The sequence below is a fragment of the Colias eurytheme genome, chromosome 8, assembly GCF_061535395.1.
Source record: "Colias eurytheme isolate Ceu_HAF_F1 chromosome 8, ilColEury1 Martin Lab GWU primary, whole genome shotgun sequence".
NCBI classification, from domain to species: domain Eukaryota; kingdom Metazoa; phylum Arthropoda; class Insecta; order Lepidoptera; family Pieridae; genus Colias; species Colias eurytheme.
The window spans coordinates 8,154,550-8,167,715 of NC_142987.1; the positions used below are offsets into that span (position 1 = coordinate 8,154,550).

General features: G+C 32.6%; 2 protein-coding genes across 2 annotated transcripts; both read left to right on the top strand.

Moving 5' to 3' along the window:
- The first annotated feature begins 8,469 nt into the window (after window positions 1-8,469).
- LOC149906657 (lewis-type alpha-(1,3)-fucosyltransferase-like) lies at window positions 8,470-9,952 on the top strand. The gene is made up of 2 exons (XM_090104450.1): window positions 8,470-9,311; window positions 9,575-9,952. Exons 1-2 carry the CDS (start codon window positions 8,470-8,472, stop codon window positions 9,924-9,926), a joined length of 1,194 nt encoding a protein of 397 aa, XP_089960576.1. The 3' UTR covers window positions 9,927-9,952.
- A 1,365-nt stretch (window positions 9,953-11,317) lies between these two features.
- LOC149906658 (lewis-type alpha-(1,3)-fucosyltransferase-like) lies at window positions 11,318-12,959 on the top strand. Its single transcript, XM_090104329.1, has 2 exons — window positions 11,318-12,284; window positions 12,532-12,959. The coding sequence occupies exons 1-2, from the start codon at window positions 11,332-11,334 to the stop codon at window positions 12,797-12,799; spliced, it is 1,221 nt and encodes a 406-aa protein (XP_089960455.1). The 5' UTR covers window positions 11,318-11,331; the 3' UTR covers window positions 12,800-12,959.
- Window positions 12,960-13,166: the final 207 nt, after the last annotated feature.

A 13,166-nucleotide genomic window follows, 5' to 3' on the forward strand; every position in this document is an offset into this window, starting at 1 on the left:
AAATAAATTATAACTTTCATTTTTTTCATTCCCACTTTTACCCCTATGTAGGTATAATAAGTGGATGAACCAATTTTGATACACTTTATCTAAGAACCAGCGTCGGAAAATATTCTGCCTAACAAAAAAAACCGCATCTAATTCGGTTTACCTGTTAGCCAGCTACGGTGCCATAGACAGACACACACACACAGAAATACATAGCGGTCAAACACATAACACCAGTCTTTTTGCGTCGGGGGTTAAAAATATAATACGACATAATTTAAAGGACATTTTATGTGGAAAATTTACCTATACACCAGGGTAGATAATTTTTGAAACAAAAAAAAATCGCAGTAGGATGAAACCCATTAGAAAAGGATATGATAAAAATGTAAGGAAAAATAAATTACGGTCAATCGGAGTTCGGGAAGTGGGAGGGGGGGAGCTTTTAAGAGAAAAAAATGGTTTCTCTCGATTTCTCGATAATAATAACACCTGCTAATTTTTTTCTACATATTTTAATTGTACAGACATCACTTTTCCACAATTTTATTATATGTATTGATGATGATGATTGAGATTATAACACTCTTAGTCCGTTTTAATTTTTATTCACCCGCATCAGTGCCACCTAAAAAATCTTTATATTATATATCGAAATTCGAGCAAAGTTAAGAAAATGAGAAATAAGAGTTCTCAAGGATCGTTAGAACTTACTATTGACCGAAAACAACATGTGTTATGCCGAACCTGAAACCGCTTCACAACGAGAATTGCGGCTCACAGCTGACCGCGAACGGCATGTACTATCCTGTGAGACCGAAACCTTCACTGAGGGTATATATAACGTCTCACAGCTGATCGCAAATGGCATATTGTACTATCCCGTGAGACCGAAACCCTCACTGAGAGGGAATTACGTCTCACAGCTGATCACGATCGTCATATTTTATCTCGAGAATTCTGAAACTTTTACTCAATATGAAGACCGTTTGACAAATAATAGGGTGCACCATAATATTATTCGATCTCTCGAAGATGAACATGAGCATAAGCAATGACTAGAGTAGGGACGCGAATATTACCATTATTTGAGACAAGAACGATTAATAAGTTTGTTTAATGAAAGATTAAGAATTGAAACTATTGGTCTCTTTAAACGGACGAATAGCGAGAGGCCCGTCTTATTGCAGACAGATTTCGACATAGTCTTAATGACTTAGAGGTAAACATAGAAGATCACTCTACAAATTCGGTGGTGTGGTCCGACAAAATAATATAAAAGTGGGTTTGCTTATAACCTCACAATTGATTACAGATCATCTTCTGTATAGGCGATATTAACGTAGTATGTTCTTTTTGTAATGCTTTAAAGTGGAGTAAGGAGTCGGCTTTCGTTTGAAGATACGCCGGAACCTTTGAAATCACTACTTTTAAGTTTTAGAGGAACATGTGCAATCTAAACAGTTCTTAGACAATATTAGCTCTTATAGTATTGCGTTTTAAATGATCCTTTGGTGCTCAACAATTATCAGATGCTCCTTTCATTCTTACTTTTAAGATACAAGGTCAAGTTTATCATTTGATAGGATCCCTTTTGCCTGAAGGCCAACCTAAGTTTCTTTAAATATATTTTGTATTCGACTACGACGAATAATCGAATACAAGAAATCAATATTTCTCGAATTTAAAACTGAACTCATTTCACAATTTTAGAACATGTTAATTCATCAGGTTAATCCGTATATATGCGTTTTAAATCGACATTAGAAGCTTTTCCTCAAGATGGTGATATTAATATAAAATTGGTATAAATGCCGATAGACGGAAGTCTATCAGCACTCAGGAATTCCCTGAGCGTGTTATAACGCCCAGGCCGCAGTATTACAATTTTTCCTACAGTAGGGCGACGAATGTATTTTCGCATAGCAACGGAGGGGAACTCGTGGGGGGTAAAGTGACGCGGGCCACGTACCACAAACATGTTTAGTTTGTGGTACCGAGCGCGAAAGAAAGTCATCGTGTTTTTAGTAAAGTTACTATGTAAACTAACGTAATTTATTACTTAGATACATATTCTATAATGGTGCGCTCAAACTGTTAATCTACATTTAATTTAGATTATTATTTTAATTACTAAGAAATGTAGAATTTAAATCACATTCATTCATGATTTCCTCAGATATTCGATGTCTACTATGATTTTCGATGATTTTAAGATTTTCTTATCAGAGTATTCAATTTTAATGTAGTTAAATATTATAAGAGACAATAAAGAACATTCAAAAATAAAGTGTCACGTATTTTTTTAAACGACGAATGACGAAAAACGACCGAATCGCGGACGAAGTCGCGGGCAACAGCTAGTACTGTATAATATGATGCGTTATCTTTTATACTTTAATTTCCAAATTCAATTACAAGAAACGAATACTTTATCTTCAATATACAATTACAGAATAACTTAACCATACATTGTTACCAAAACAAAACATTTCATTAAAAAATCATCCTGATCCGAATCAATCCTCGGATGCAAATTTCCGATCAAATCGAAGTGATTGTTGTCCCATCCGGCGCGAATCTTCGACATTCGCATAATCTTCGTCAATTAAGCGATATCCGTCAGCTAACGAACGTCCAGATTGACAATCTGCTTCATTTCCACCCACGGACCTTGCCGTGTCGTCATGTTCATTATGCGAAGCACATGATGGATATCTTTGGTTAGGTATCTGTTTGCAATGTTTAGATGTGTATTGGGTATTGATGGAGATGGAGATATCTACGGTATATACATCGAATTATGCATGTATTTACTATTTTCTCTCATAGGAGGCCTGTGTCCAGTGGGAACATATATGGGCTGATGATGATGATACATGTATTTTCATTGTAATATTTATCAAGATGTTCATATTTGTTTAAACACCAGTATTTTTAAAATTTCCACTTAATTTTTTTATAGATGTAAGCTCGTGCTTACGCAAAATCTAAAAATAGTTAAGCTGTCCCTGGTATAGATTAATTTGAATTTTGAATAATCATTATTGAAATATATAATAATTATGTGACCTTTATAAACACTATCCAACATGAAATAACTTTTCCTTGCTATTAAAATGAGATGATACATTACTCCCAATATAAAAATTAATTATTATAAAAAAAATAGCCACCAAAATTTTGTTAAGAGATATTAAGCTCATAAACCATACACGGGGCTTACTAAACGTCAAACAGTCGTACAAAAGCCAATTAATTAAATACGTACTCAAACGTTTTCATACGGGCAATTATGCTTTTACGATCCCAATGGCGTCCTTATTGGTCTAATTATACCGATAAATAGCGGTCATTAAGAGATTTTACGCATTTGCGTCTGGTTCCAGAACCATCGAGAGCACTATAGTATAGTTTCGCTGATCACTTTAAGCTTTGAGAGGCATTTATTGTTAAAGCGGTATAGATTGTGAATGCAAAAGCACAGATAATGTAATACTTAGGTACTATACACAAGCGTTGAAGTAACTATATCTTACTAAAGATGACAAAGGAGCATTTCACACTACATCATTACAAGTGGTAGACACTTTAATAAGCTTAGATTACAAAATAAAATAAATAAGTATAAGAATTGACGAATTATAATAATATATTCATAGCATAGTTTTTTTTTATTTTAATAGCAGGCAAACGAGCAGACGGGTCACCTGATGTTAAGTGAACATCGTCGCCCACTTGCACCCACAATACCAGGGGTATAGCGAGTGTGTTGCCGGCCTTTAAGGTAAGTGTACGTGTATAGTATAGTCATAAAATAATTACACCTACACATAATATGTGACTATGTGAGTTTATTTTGCTAAAAACGCAAATCTAAATCAAAGGAGTATAACACTATATTTGAATTTGATTTTTACCGGTAAGGTTGCTTTTAACTCAATCCTGTATCGTTTAAATCGTTTATAGATTACTAGATATGCTACGCGGTTTCATCCGCAGTGCTCCGCTCCTGTTGGTCTAGCGAGACTATAAGCCTATTATAGCCTTCCTCGATAAATGGGCTATCGAACACCGAAAGAATTTTTCAAATCGGATCAGTAGTTCCCGAGATTAGCGCGTTCTTACAAACAAACAATTTCTTCAGCTTTATAATATTAAGTATAGATTTTCTCATTCGGATATTGAGATTGCGTATACTTTCCAAGACAAAAAATTTTACTCCCAAGTTGGCATAGGTATAACATATTTTTCACTATGAAGACCACATACCTTCGCATGAAATATCGCTTCATTTTAAGTTATTATTTTACACCTCATAGCACAGGCTTTCATATTAAATTCCTCGAAGCGGAAACATTTCTTCTGTCCGTTGTATAAAAATAAATTTCCTGACCTATTATTTGATAAATAGGCTGCGTAATATTTATGTGAATTATTCGTTTTTCTGCAATCTATTTTGACTCAAACCAATTACTGTCATTTACTCTTTAAGAATTAGTATTAAAAATTCATTACGTTAAGTTGTGCAATGTTATTCTAAGATTTATAAATAAACTTCTTCCAACTAACTACGAGTAAGTCCAACAACTAAATAAAGTTACTTAGAAGATCGGATATAAACATGTTTTGTGTTAAAATATACACGAAAGGGGAAACATTTTATGAGTATTGTTTGTTGTGTTTGTAAAGGATAAATTTAAAACGCTGATTTTGAAAATTTATTTACCAATATAAAAGAGCTACCTAAAAACATAATAAAATAGGTACCTATGCTTCTAAATTCTTGACATTTCATACTGAAATTAAAGCCATTAGCCATTTAATCTATACTAATATTATAAAGCTGAAGAGTTTGTTTGTTTGTTTGTTTGTTTGAACGCACTAATCTCGGGAACTACTGGTCCGATTTGAAAAATTCTTTCGGTGTTAGATAGCCCATTTATCGAGGAAGGTTATATTTCATCACGCTACGGGCGACAGGAGTGGAGCCACGGGGGTGAAACCGCGCGGAGCAGCTAGTCTCTATATATAAATGATCCATATTTCCCTTGGTCACGGCATCACGCGTGAACGGGTGGACCGATTTCGATAATTATTTTTTTATAATATTCCTTGAAGTACGAGGATGGTTCTTATGGAGGGAAAACGTAAACATGTACGACGGGCGAAGCCGGGGCGGACCGCCAGTTAAATATAAATCGGTACGTAAATCATGAAAGAATATTACGCAAATATTATTTGCAAGTAGCTTAATAATTTTATCTGAAGTGTTTTATTTAATTAATTGCTTGTAAGTAGGTATTAATTTGTAGATAATTTGATTTTATATGGTTATAAAAATTGAATCTGTTTCAGATTATCATCTGGAGCTTATTAGGAACAAGTTATAACTGTTTCAAAGAACTAAGTTGGAATCGAAGTGATACGAAATGTTTGTGTTCTTTGAGCTGTAAAATTTGATCCAAAATCTGTAACGAAACTTTATTTTCACGAATAAAAATATACATATTACATTTACATTGTGTATTTCAAAAGCAAATCGTTATGTATTTTATAACACATAATGTAATGTTAGTAATCTTAAAATATTATTATATTCTAATCATAAGTAATCTATTATTATTTCTATATATACATACTTAGTTCGTGCTTACAATACAGTCAGATAGATATATGCAATAAAATACCACCCATTTTTTTATTGAAATATAATATCGTATAGGTAATATTCCATAATTAGACTTGATACAAAGTAAAAAATTATATAACAAACTTACGACAAGAAACATACCTTCAAAACAAACGCAATTCAAAGGAAAATACCTCACAGATTAAATAATGAAATGGCCAAAATGAAATGACGAAGAAATGTTAGGATCGAAATAATAAATCGTCCGCTGTCCCGGCCAGAGCAACAGGTAGGTCAAGGACGTATCTCCAGGCATTAAATATATATTATTCAATGAGGGCAAAACGATGTAATGCTTAATATTTAATAGATATTATGATTATGTGCACATGGATTCCCAAAATGTTACTTTTGTATATCATGAAGAAGCTAGGTATCAGGAAGAAGCTACTCGACTATGTTACTTTTAATTGATTAGATAAATCAGAAATTGAACTTTTAAAATGATCTACTTTTTCAAAACACATTCATATATTTTGGGCTTTTAATTTCTGTGAATAAGCGATACATCTAATAAATAATTGACTGTAGAAAATACAATCATACAATCCATCAATCAAAAAATCAATTCACAAACTATAAACCACGATAACAACCATAAAACAGAAATCCACGCTACGACCTCTCAAACACGATTCACCTAACCATTATGTACATTAAAATGGAGCTCATAAATAAAGCATCATTTGAGCATAATCAATAATCCATCCATTATAAACTCAACGTTACTCCGTCATCTTTTCACAGTATGTTGGAAAATTCCCCTTTCAGTAAGATTGAGGATATCAGGGACGTACCTTACCCGGGCGGTATCTCACTCAAATGTTTCACATTGATTTTTCAAGACCACGTCGTGTTGTAAGCGCACAGTGCGCATGGAATCATTCTTTTGTCATCGTATTTGATGAAAACAATACCCAATTTGTTCCGTAGGTTTTCAGTTGGTTATTGGTTTTTGTTTAATTCGTGTTTGGGGTTGATAGTATTTTATTGCAGGCTTTGGATTAAGGAATGTATTTTGATCCACTGTTTTGTGACAACTAAAACGTATAGTACGTTTTAATTTAACTGATTAACTTCGAATAAAACTAATCTACTTTATACTAATCTACTTTTCACATAATATATGGATACAGCACCTTTAAAAAAAGACTTGTCCTTTAACCTTGGCCTTAACGAAAATGTCAAGAGAAAATGTATGTAAAAACCACTTTACACATACAAAAGAAAGACAAAGCCTCCATTAGTAGGTAAATTTTGTACCTACATGTATTTTTTTTAGTCCATGACAATCTTTAACAGTTCAAGGTAAAGGTCAAAATGGACCCCTGTCGCCTCCGTTCTTCTGGGAAGAGCAGTGTTAATTATAAAACATTGTAAAGGCATTACCAGACCGACTATTCTCTCTTTTTGTAATGTCCTTACTTTTATTTTTTATTACAGAGGTCTTATTTTAATTTCTAGTCGTTACAAGTACCTACTGTTATAGATGTGTCTACAATTTAAATTTTGTTAAAATAGTGAGAATACCTAAGCTCTTGTCCAAAAAACGACATTTTACTCTATACAACTGTGTATAAAAAAAGAGAAAGTACCAAAACTACCTTATTCTGACACGAAAACATACAAGAATAATGCACCAGTACCCCAAATTGTATGAAACTGCTTTAACTGTAACAATATGATACTGAATTATTGATCGGCCGATCGCTGTGTGCGTGATAAGCACGCCCACTTCTACCAATTCACATTTATATCTTCCATTTTTCACACCTTTTCAAATATTCTCAAGTGCACTTCGCGTATAAAATCTCGAGAAGCACACCTTTATCATAAATTTTAATATACTTAAATTAAATTCACGTTAAGATTGTGCTAATACGTATGGGTATATTTTTTGTTGGTATATAATAAACTAGAGGTCCGCCCCGGCTTCGCCCGTGGTACATATTTCGCAATAAAAGGTAGCCTTAAGCCTATGTCCTTTCTCGGGTATCAAAATATTTCCATACCAAATTTCATGCAAATTGGTCCAGTAGTTTAGGCGTGATTGAGTAACAGACAGACAGACAGAGTTACTTTTGCATTTATAATATTAGTATGGATATGTCAGAGCCCAGAGGGAGACATGGATATACAAAACAGGTAGTGAGATTTAGGGCCAATTTTTCAATGCTCGGTTAAAACTTATCCGTCCAATAAAGTATTACACGATAATATTAAAATGTCACGTAAACTGTCAAAAACGGACAATTAGAATACTTTTTTAAAATGGTAGTTTTATACATTATTCGACGAATAACTTTTATCCAAGCATTGAAAAATCGGCCCTTAAATATATATATAAATAAAAGATGTAAAATAAATAAAGATATTATGTCACTATTTAATATTTATTTACTTAAAGGTACTTTATAGATTCATTGTTATATTTATAACTTTCCAAGTGACTAAAGTGTTCTAAGATGCAAAATTAACACGTTAACCACAATACCAAAGAGGAGGTCAAAGATATAATAGCTGACTGAGCACATATCTTTTGAACCAATGAACAGTAGGAATGCCTAACGTGGCTTTTACATTCAAAGCATTCCTCATATTCTATGCCGCTATGATGTTTGTTTTCTTACCAGTTGTGAAAACGTTTACATGGAATCAAAACGCGTGCGTTCTCAACTTATATTAGCACCTTCGTAAAAATGAAGATTAGTTACATTTTTAAAGTGATCGGCTTTTGTTTTTCAATATCAACACTTACCTTTTTATATTTTTGTATTCGTGATTTAAAAATGGGCAGTATTAATGTAATTAACAGCTTTAAAGTTATGAATGCAGAAGACAGAACTGCTACTGAAAAACTTGTCATGAAATATATTTTACAGTGGACATCACCAGAAAATGTACCCTTCGTATACATGGGTCAGGGACAAGAAGGCTTCATTTATAGAAACTGTCCTAAAACAAGCTGTTACGTGACAAGTAATCGGTCATATCTTGGAGATTATACTAACTTCGACGTCGTTGTCTTTGCCGGGCCCGAAGTTGTACAAATGGAAAGAAAATACTTGCCTCATAGAAGATCACTTCATCAGAAATATGTTTTCGCGTCTATTGAATCCTCTGATAACTATCCTGTATGTTCTAGCAGATTTAATAACTATTTTAATTGGACTTGGACTTATAAATTGGATTCTGACGCTCAATGGGGTTATATGGTTATACGAGATGCCGGTAATAAAATTATTGGTCCGAAAGCAGATATGCACTGGATGAAATTAGATGAAATGGCACCTATTAGTGAAGAATTAGGATATAAATTGAGAAATAAAACTAAAGCAGCCGCTTGGTTTGTATCAAACTGTATATCACGAAGTAGACGGAATAGCTACGTTCTTGATTTAGCAGCTGAACTAACTAAATATGATCTGAAGATAGATATTTATGGTGATTGCGGTAATTTGAAATGTTCCCGCGACAATGAAGAGGAATGTGACAAAATAATAGAAAGAGAATACTTCTTTTATTTGTCTTTTGAGAATTCCTTTGCGAAGGACTATGTGACTGAAAAATTGTTGCATCCCTTGAGAAATCTTGCGGTACCAATAGTGTATGGTGGAGCAAATTATACAAGGTAGGTATAGTTACTATTCATTTATTTTTGTAAATGCGCTTTGTACATTTTTTTATAATTAGGGTTCGCTTTAAGTAAAATATTGTTTGATGATACTTTATAAAAAATCTTGACGTAAAAATGCATTATTAAACGCAGATCCATTTTGAAATATTAAAGGCAATTAAAACATCCAATCCTTTCCACAAAATACAGTTGCTCTATATTAATTATTTTTACAAACAAGAGCCTATTATCACTCCATATTCTAATATTATTTTCAGATTTATGCCTGATGGTATTTACCTCAACGCAAGGGAATTAGGCCCAAAAAGATTAGCAGAAAGAATGAACGAGTTAATAGAAGATCAAAACAAATACGCTGAATATTTTAAATGGCGGAATCACTATTCTTACCACAAAAGACACGAATCAGTCGAAACAGATGATTATTGCAGATTCTGTGCCATGTTGTTTGATGAAACTTTGATCCAAACTAAATCGGTATATAAGAATTTTAAAAAGTGGTGGGATCCTCCTTACAGATGTTCGAGAAGAAAAAAAGATACACAAAATGAACGAAGAGATCGTAAATCACATGTGTTAATCAGACCTCAACTAAGCTTTTATGACTGAAATTAATTTTAAATTCTGGGTGGTTAAATAGAGATTATAAATAAAAAAATGAGAAGATTAAAATATTGTTTAGTTTTGTTAATCTTCTTGATTGATTTTTAATAATTATGTCCTGAAAGTATGTGACACAATGAGGAAAATGTACGAAATAAATTGAATGATTTGTGATATGCTTTTTTGTTGGAGTTTGTATTTCTGATGAGATCAAAAGCAGTTTTTTTTTAAATAAGACTATTTTGTCCTATACAAAATAAGATATTGAAACAGGAAAATACGAAATTGACTCAATTAAACTTGATAGAATAAATTGTCTATTTATCCTGCTACTATTTGTATCTGCGGTCATACGTGCTAATACATCCAAAAAGGTTGGGAAATAAAAACCGTTATAAATTCAATATCTACGTAATGTCATGCATTGCAATTAGAACCACCCTTTATTTATTTTTTTAATTCTCATCTGCATCACATGCGAACACGTAAGCGTGAATGAGTAACTACTCATTACTTTTTACTCGATTATGATGATATTATACGACCAATGCGCTATACTACATCTCTACCCTATAAATAATACATGACTTATCTAATAATTTTTAGTTTATTCATTTGTATATACATAATTTTTATTATTTTGTACAAAAAATATGTAAAATTATAATTACAGCATTATAATACAGAATAAGGTAAATTGCAAAACATAATCACCTTTACTATTAGGTTTTACAAATCAGTTTTCGTCATAGAGATGGATTATATCATTTTTAAATGTCCTGTGAAAATTATTTTAGCAAACTAGCGTTCTCTCAAAAATTCTTTAAATGCCACAGGATACAAACATAACTGCACACTATCAATACTGCTACAAAGCATGAAAAAAATCTACATAACCTTTTTAAGCATTTGAAGACTGTGCAATAGATTTGAGCGTACATTGGTACTAAAACTTACACACACACTCACACCTATAGGAACGCACCCAAACTGACGTATGAAAACGTTGATTGATACTACAGAATACCTGTGTACATTTAGATATCGTATTTGATGTAATGGATAACAAGAAACGCTTATCTCTAAACACTCACTCATTCAATTTTTATGATAATGAAAAGGTTAGTTTTTTAAGCTATTGCATAGTTTTTGTTATTTTATTTCTGTAACCATTAAAAAACTACAGGTTCTAAAGTTAATCTAATAACGTGTTACTAGTTGCGTACATAGCGCAACAATACTAATATGACTAATACACTCAAAGATAAAATTCTATAACTGATAGATAGATTATCTAAATGGCGATTAGTTGCTCCATCTATGGATTTTTTCAACACACATCGCAATTGAATATGAAGTGTGCACTTGTGTGTAGGTGATTCCATTAATACAATGTTATAAAAAAACAAAAATGTCGTCAAGAATTGTAAAGATTTTCTTCTTTTGTGTTTTGTTTGTTGTAGTGATGCTTTTCTATATATCTATACGAGATGCAAAATTAAACTATAGTTATCCGCTGGGCCTAATAAAAATGGAGAAAACTATAGTGACTTTCAATAATTCGCCAAACTTGTCACAGAATAACAAAACATCAGATTTAAAGTATATTTTATTATGGACCTCGCCTAAAACAGTTCCATTTGTATACATGGGAGTCGGCCGACAAGGTTTCATTGAGAAAAAATGTCCAAATACCAAGTGCTTTGTGACAGGAAATAGAACATATTTAGGAGACTATACGAATTTCGACGTCATCGCTTTCGCTGGGACAGAAGTTATACGCATGGGATCTTATGGTTTGCCCGAAAGAAGATCATCTCATCAAAAGTTTGTATTCGCATCAATAGAATCGGCTGACAATTATCCAATATGTTCAAATGCCTTAAACAATTTCTTCAACTGGACCTGGACATATAAACTAGGATCTGAAGCCAGATGGGGATATGTAGTAGTAAGAGATTCCGAAAATAAAGTAATAGGACCGAAAAAAGACATGCACTGGATAAAATTACAAGACATGGACCCAGTTAGTCAAGATGTAAAAGAGAAATTACGAAATAAATCAAAAGCTGCCGCCTGGTTTGTATCAAACTGCTTTTCGAGAAGTGGCCGAGAAGGTTTCGTTAAAAAATTATCGATTGAATTAAAGAAATATGAATTGAATATTGATATTTATGGGAAATGTGGAACACTGCAATGTCCGCGTAACGACGAAGAAAAGTGTAACAAGCTAATAGAAACAGATTACTATTTTTATTTGTCGTTTGAGAATTCCTTCTCCGAGGATTATGTAACTGAAAAATTGACGTACCCTTTAAAAAACTATGCAGTGCCAATTGTGTATGGAGGAGCTAATTATACGAGGTACGTAATTCTTACGACAATAAGTTGATAAACAAATAAACCTTCACTTATCTCAATTTTGTCAGACAGATATTTGTGATGAACGCGTGATCGTAGCAATCGAGTTTCTTGTTTCAATTCTTGTTAGTGATAAACAAAATAAAGTCTCAAATTAATTATTATTTAATTAATTAATATTTCTTAACAAAATCTATAAAATATATGCAATGTGCATTCAAATCATAATATTTTAAAAAACTATTTTCAGGTTCATGCCAGATGGTATATATCTGAATGCTTTAGAGCTCGGAACCGAAAAATTAGCGAAAAAAATGAAAGAACTCATAGACGATCCTGAGAAATATGCAGAATATTTTAAATGGAAAAATCATTATTCATACTATAGAAGAGGTGAAAGTGTAGAAACAAACGATTATTGTAGATTTTGTTCTATGCTTTATGAAGATGATCTTGTGAAAAAGACTTCGATTTATACAAACTTTAAAGAATGGTGGACGCCTCCGAATAGATGCTAACAGAAACTGCATAATCGTAAATAAATATTATTTAGTATGAATAATATCTGGTGATCTAATCTATAATTAATAATGTCTAAGAGATGATTGGTAATAATGAAGAAAATAATTAATAAGGATAGGATAGGTGAATTATTGTGAAGGGTTCAATTTTAGTCATTGTTATTGTGCAGTTAATTTTATGTTTGTTTATTTTATGATTATTAAAATAAACCTTGGAAATTGAAATAATAGCGGCAGTACACATGGGGCCAAGGCGTTGGGCCAACGTGTTGGGAAAAAATGAAGGATATCAAGATTCCTGTTCACACATTGGCGTACTGATCATTCTGCATTGGCGCTTCAAAGATGGACGTAGTCCGTAGAA

Excerpts from the sequence above, each read along its gene's own strand:
- LOC149906657 (XM_090104450.1), top strand. The coding sequence starts at position 8,470 with ATGGGCAGTATTAATGTAATTAACAGCTTTAAAGTTATGAATGCAGAA. Across the intron at positions 9,312-9,574 it reads GGTGGAGCAAATTATACAAG|ATTTATGCCTGATGGTATTT; the intron begins GTAGGTATAGTT and ends TATTATTTTCAG.
- LOC149906658 (XM_090104329.1), top strand. The coding sequence starts at position 11,332 with ATGTCGTCAAGAATTGTAAAGATTTTCTTCTTTTGTGTTTTGTTTGTT. Across the intron at positions 12,285-12,531 it reads GGAGGAGCTAATTATACGAG|GTTCATGCCAGATGGTATAT; the intron begins GTACGTAATTCT and ends AACTATTTTCAG.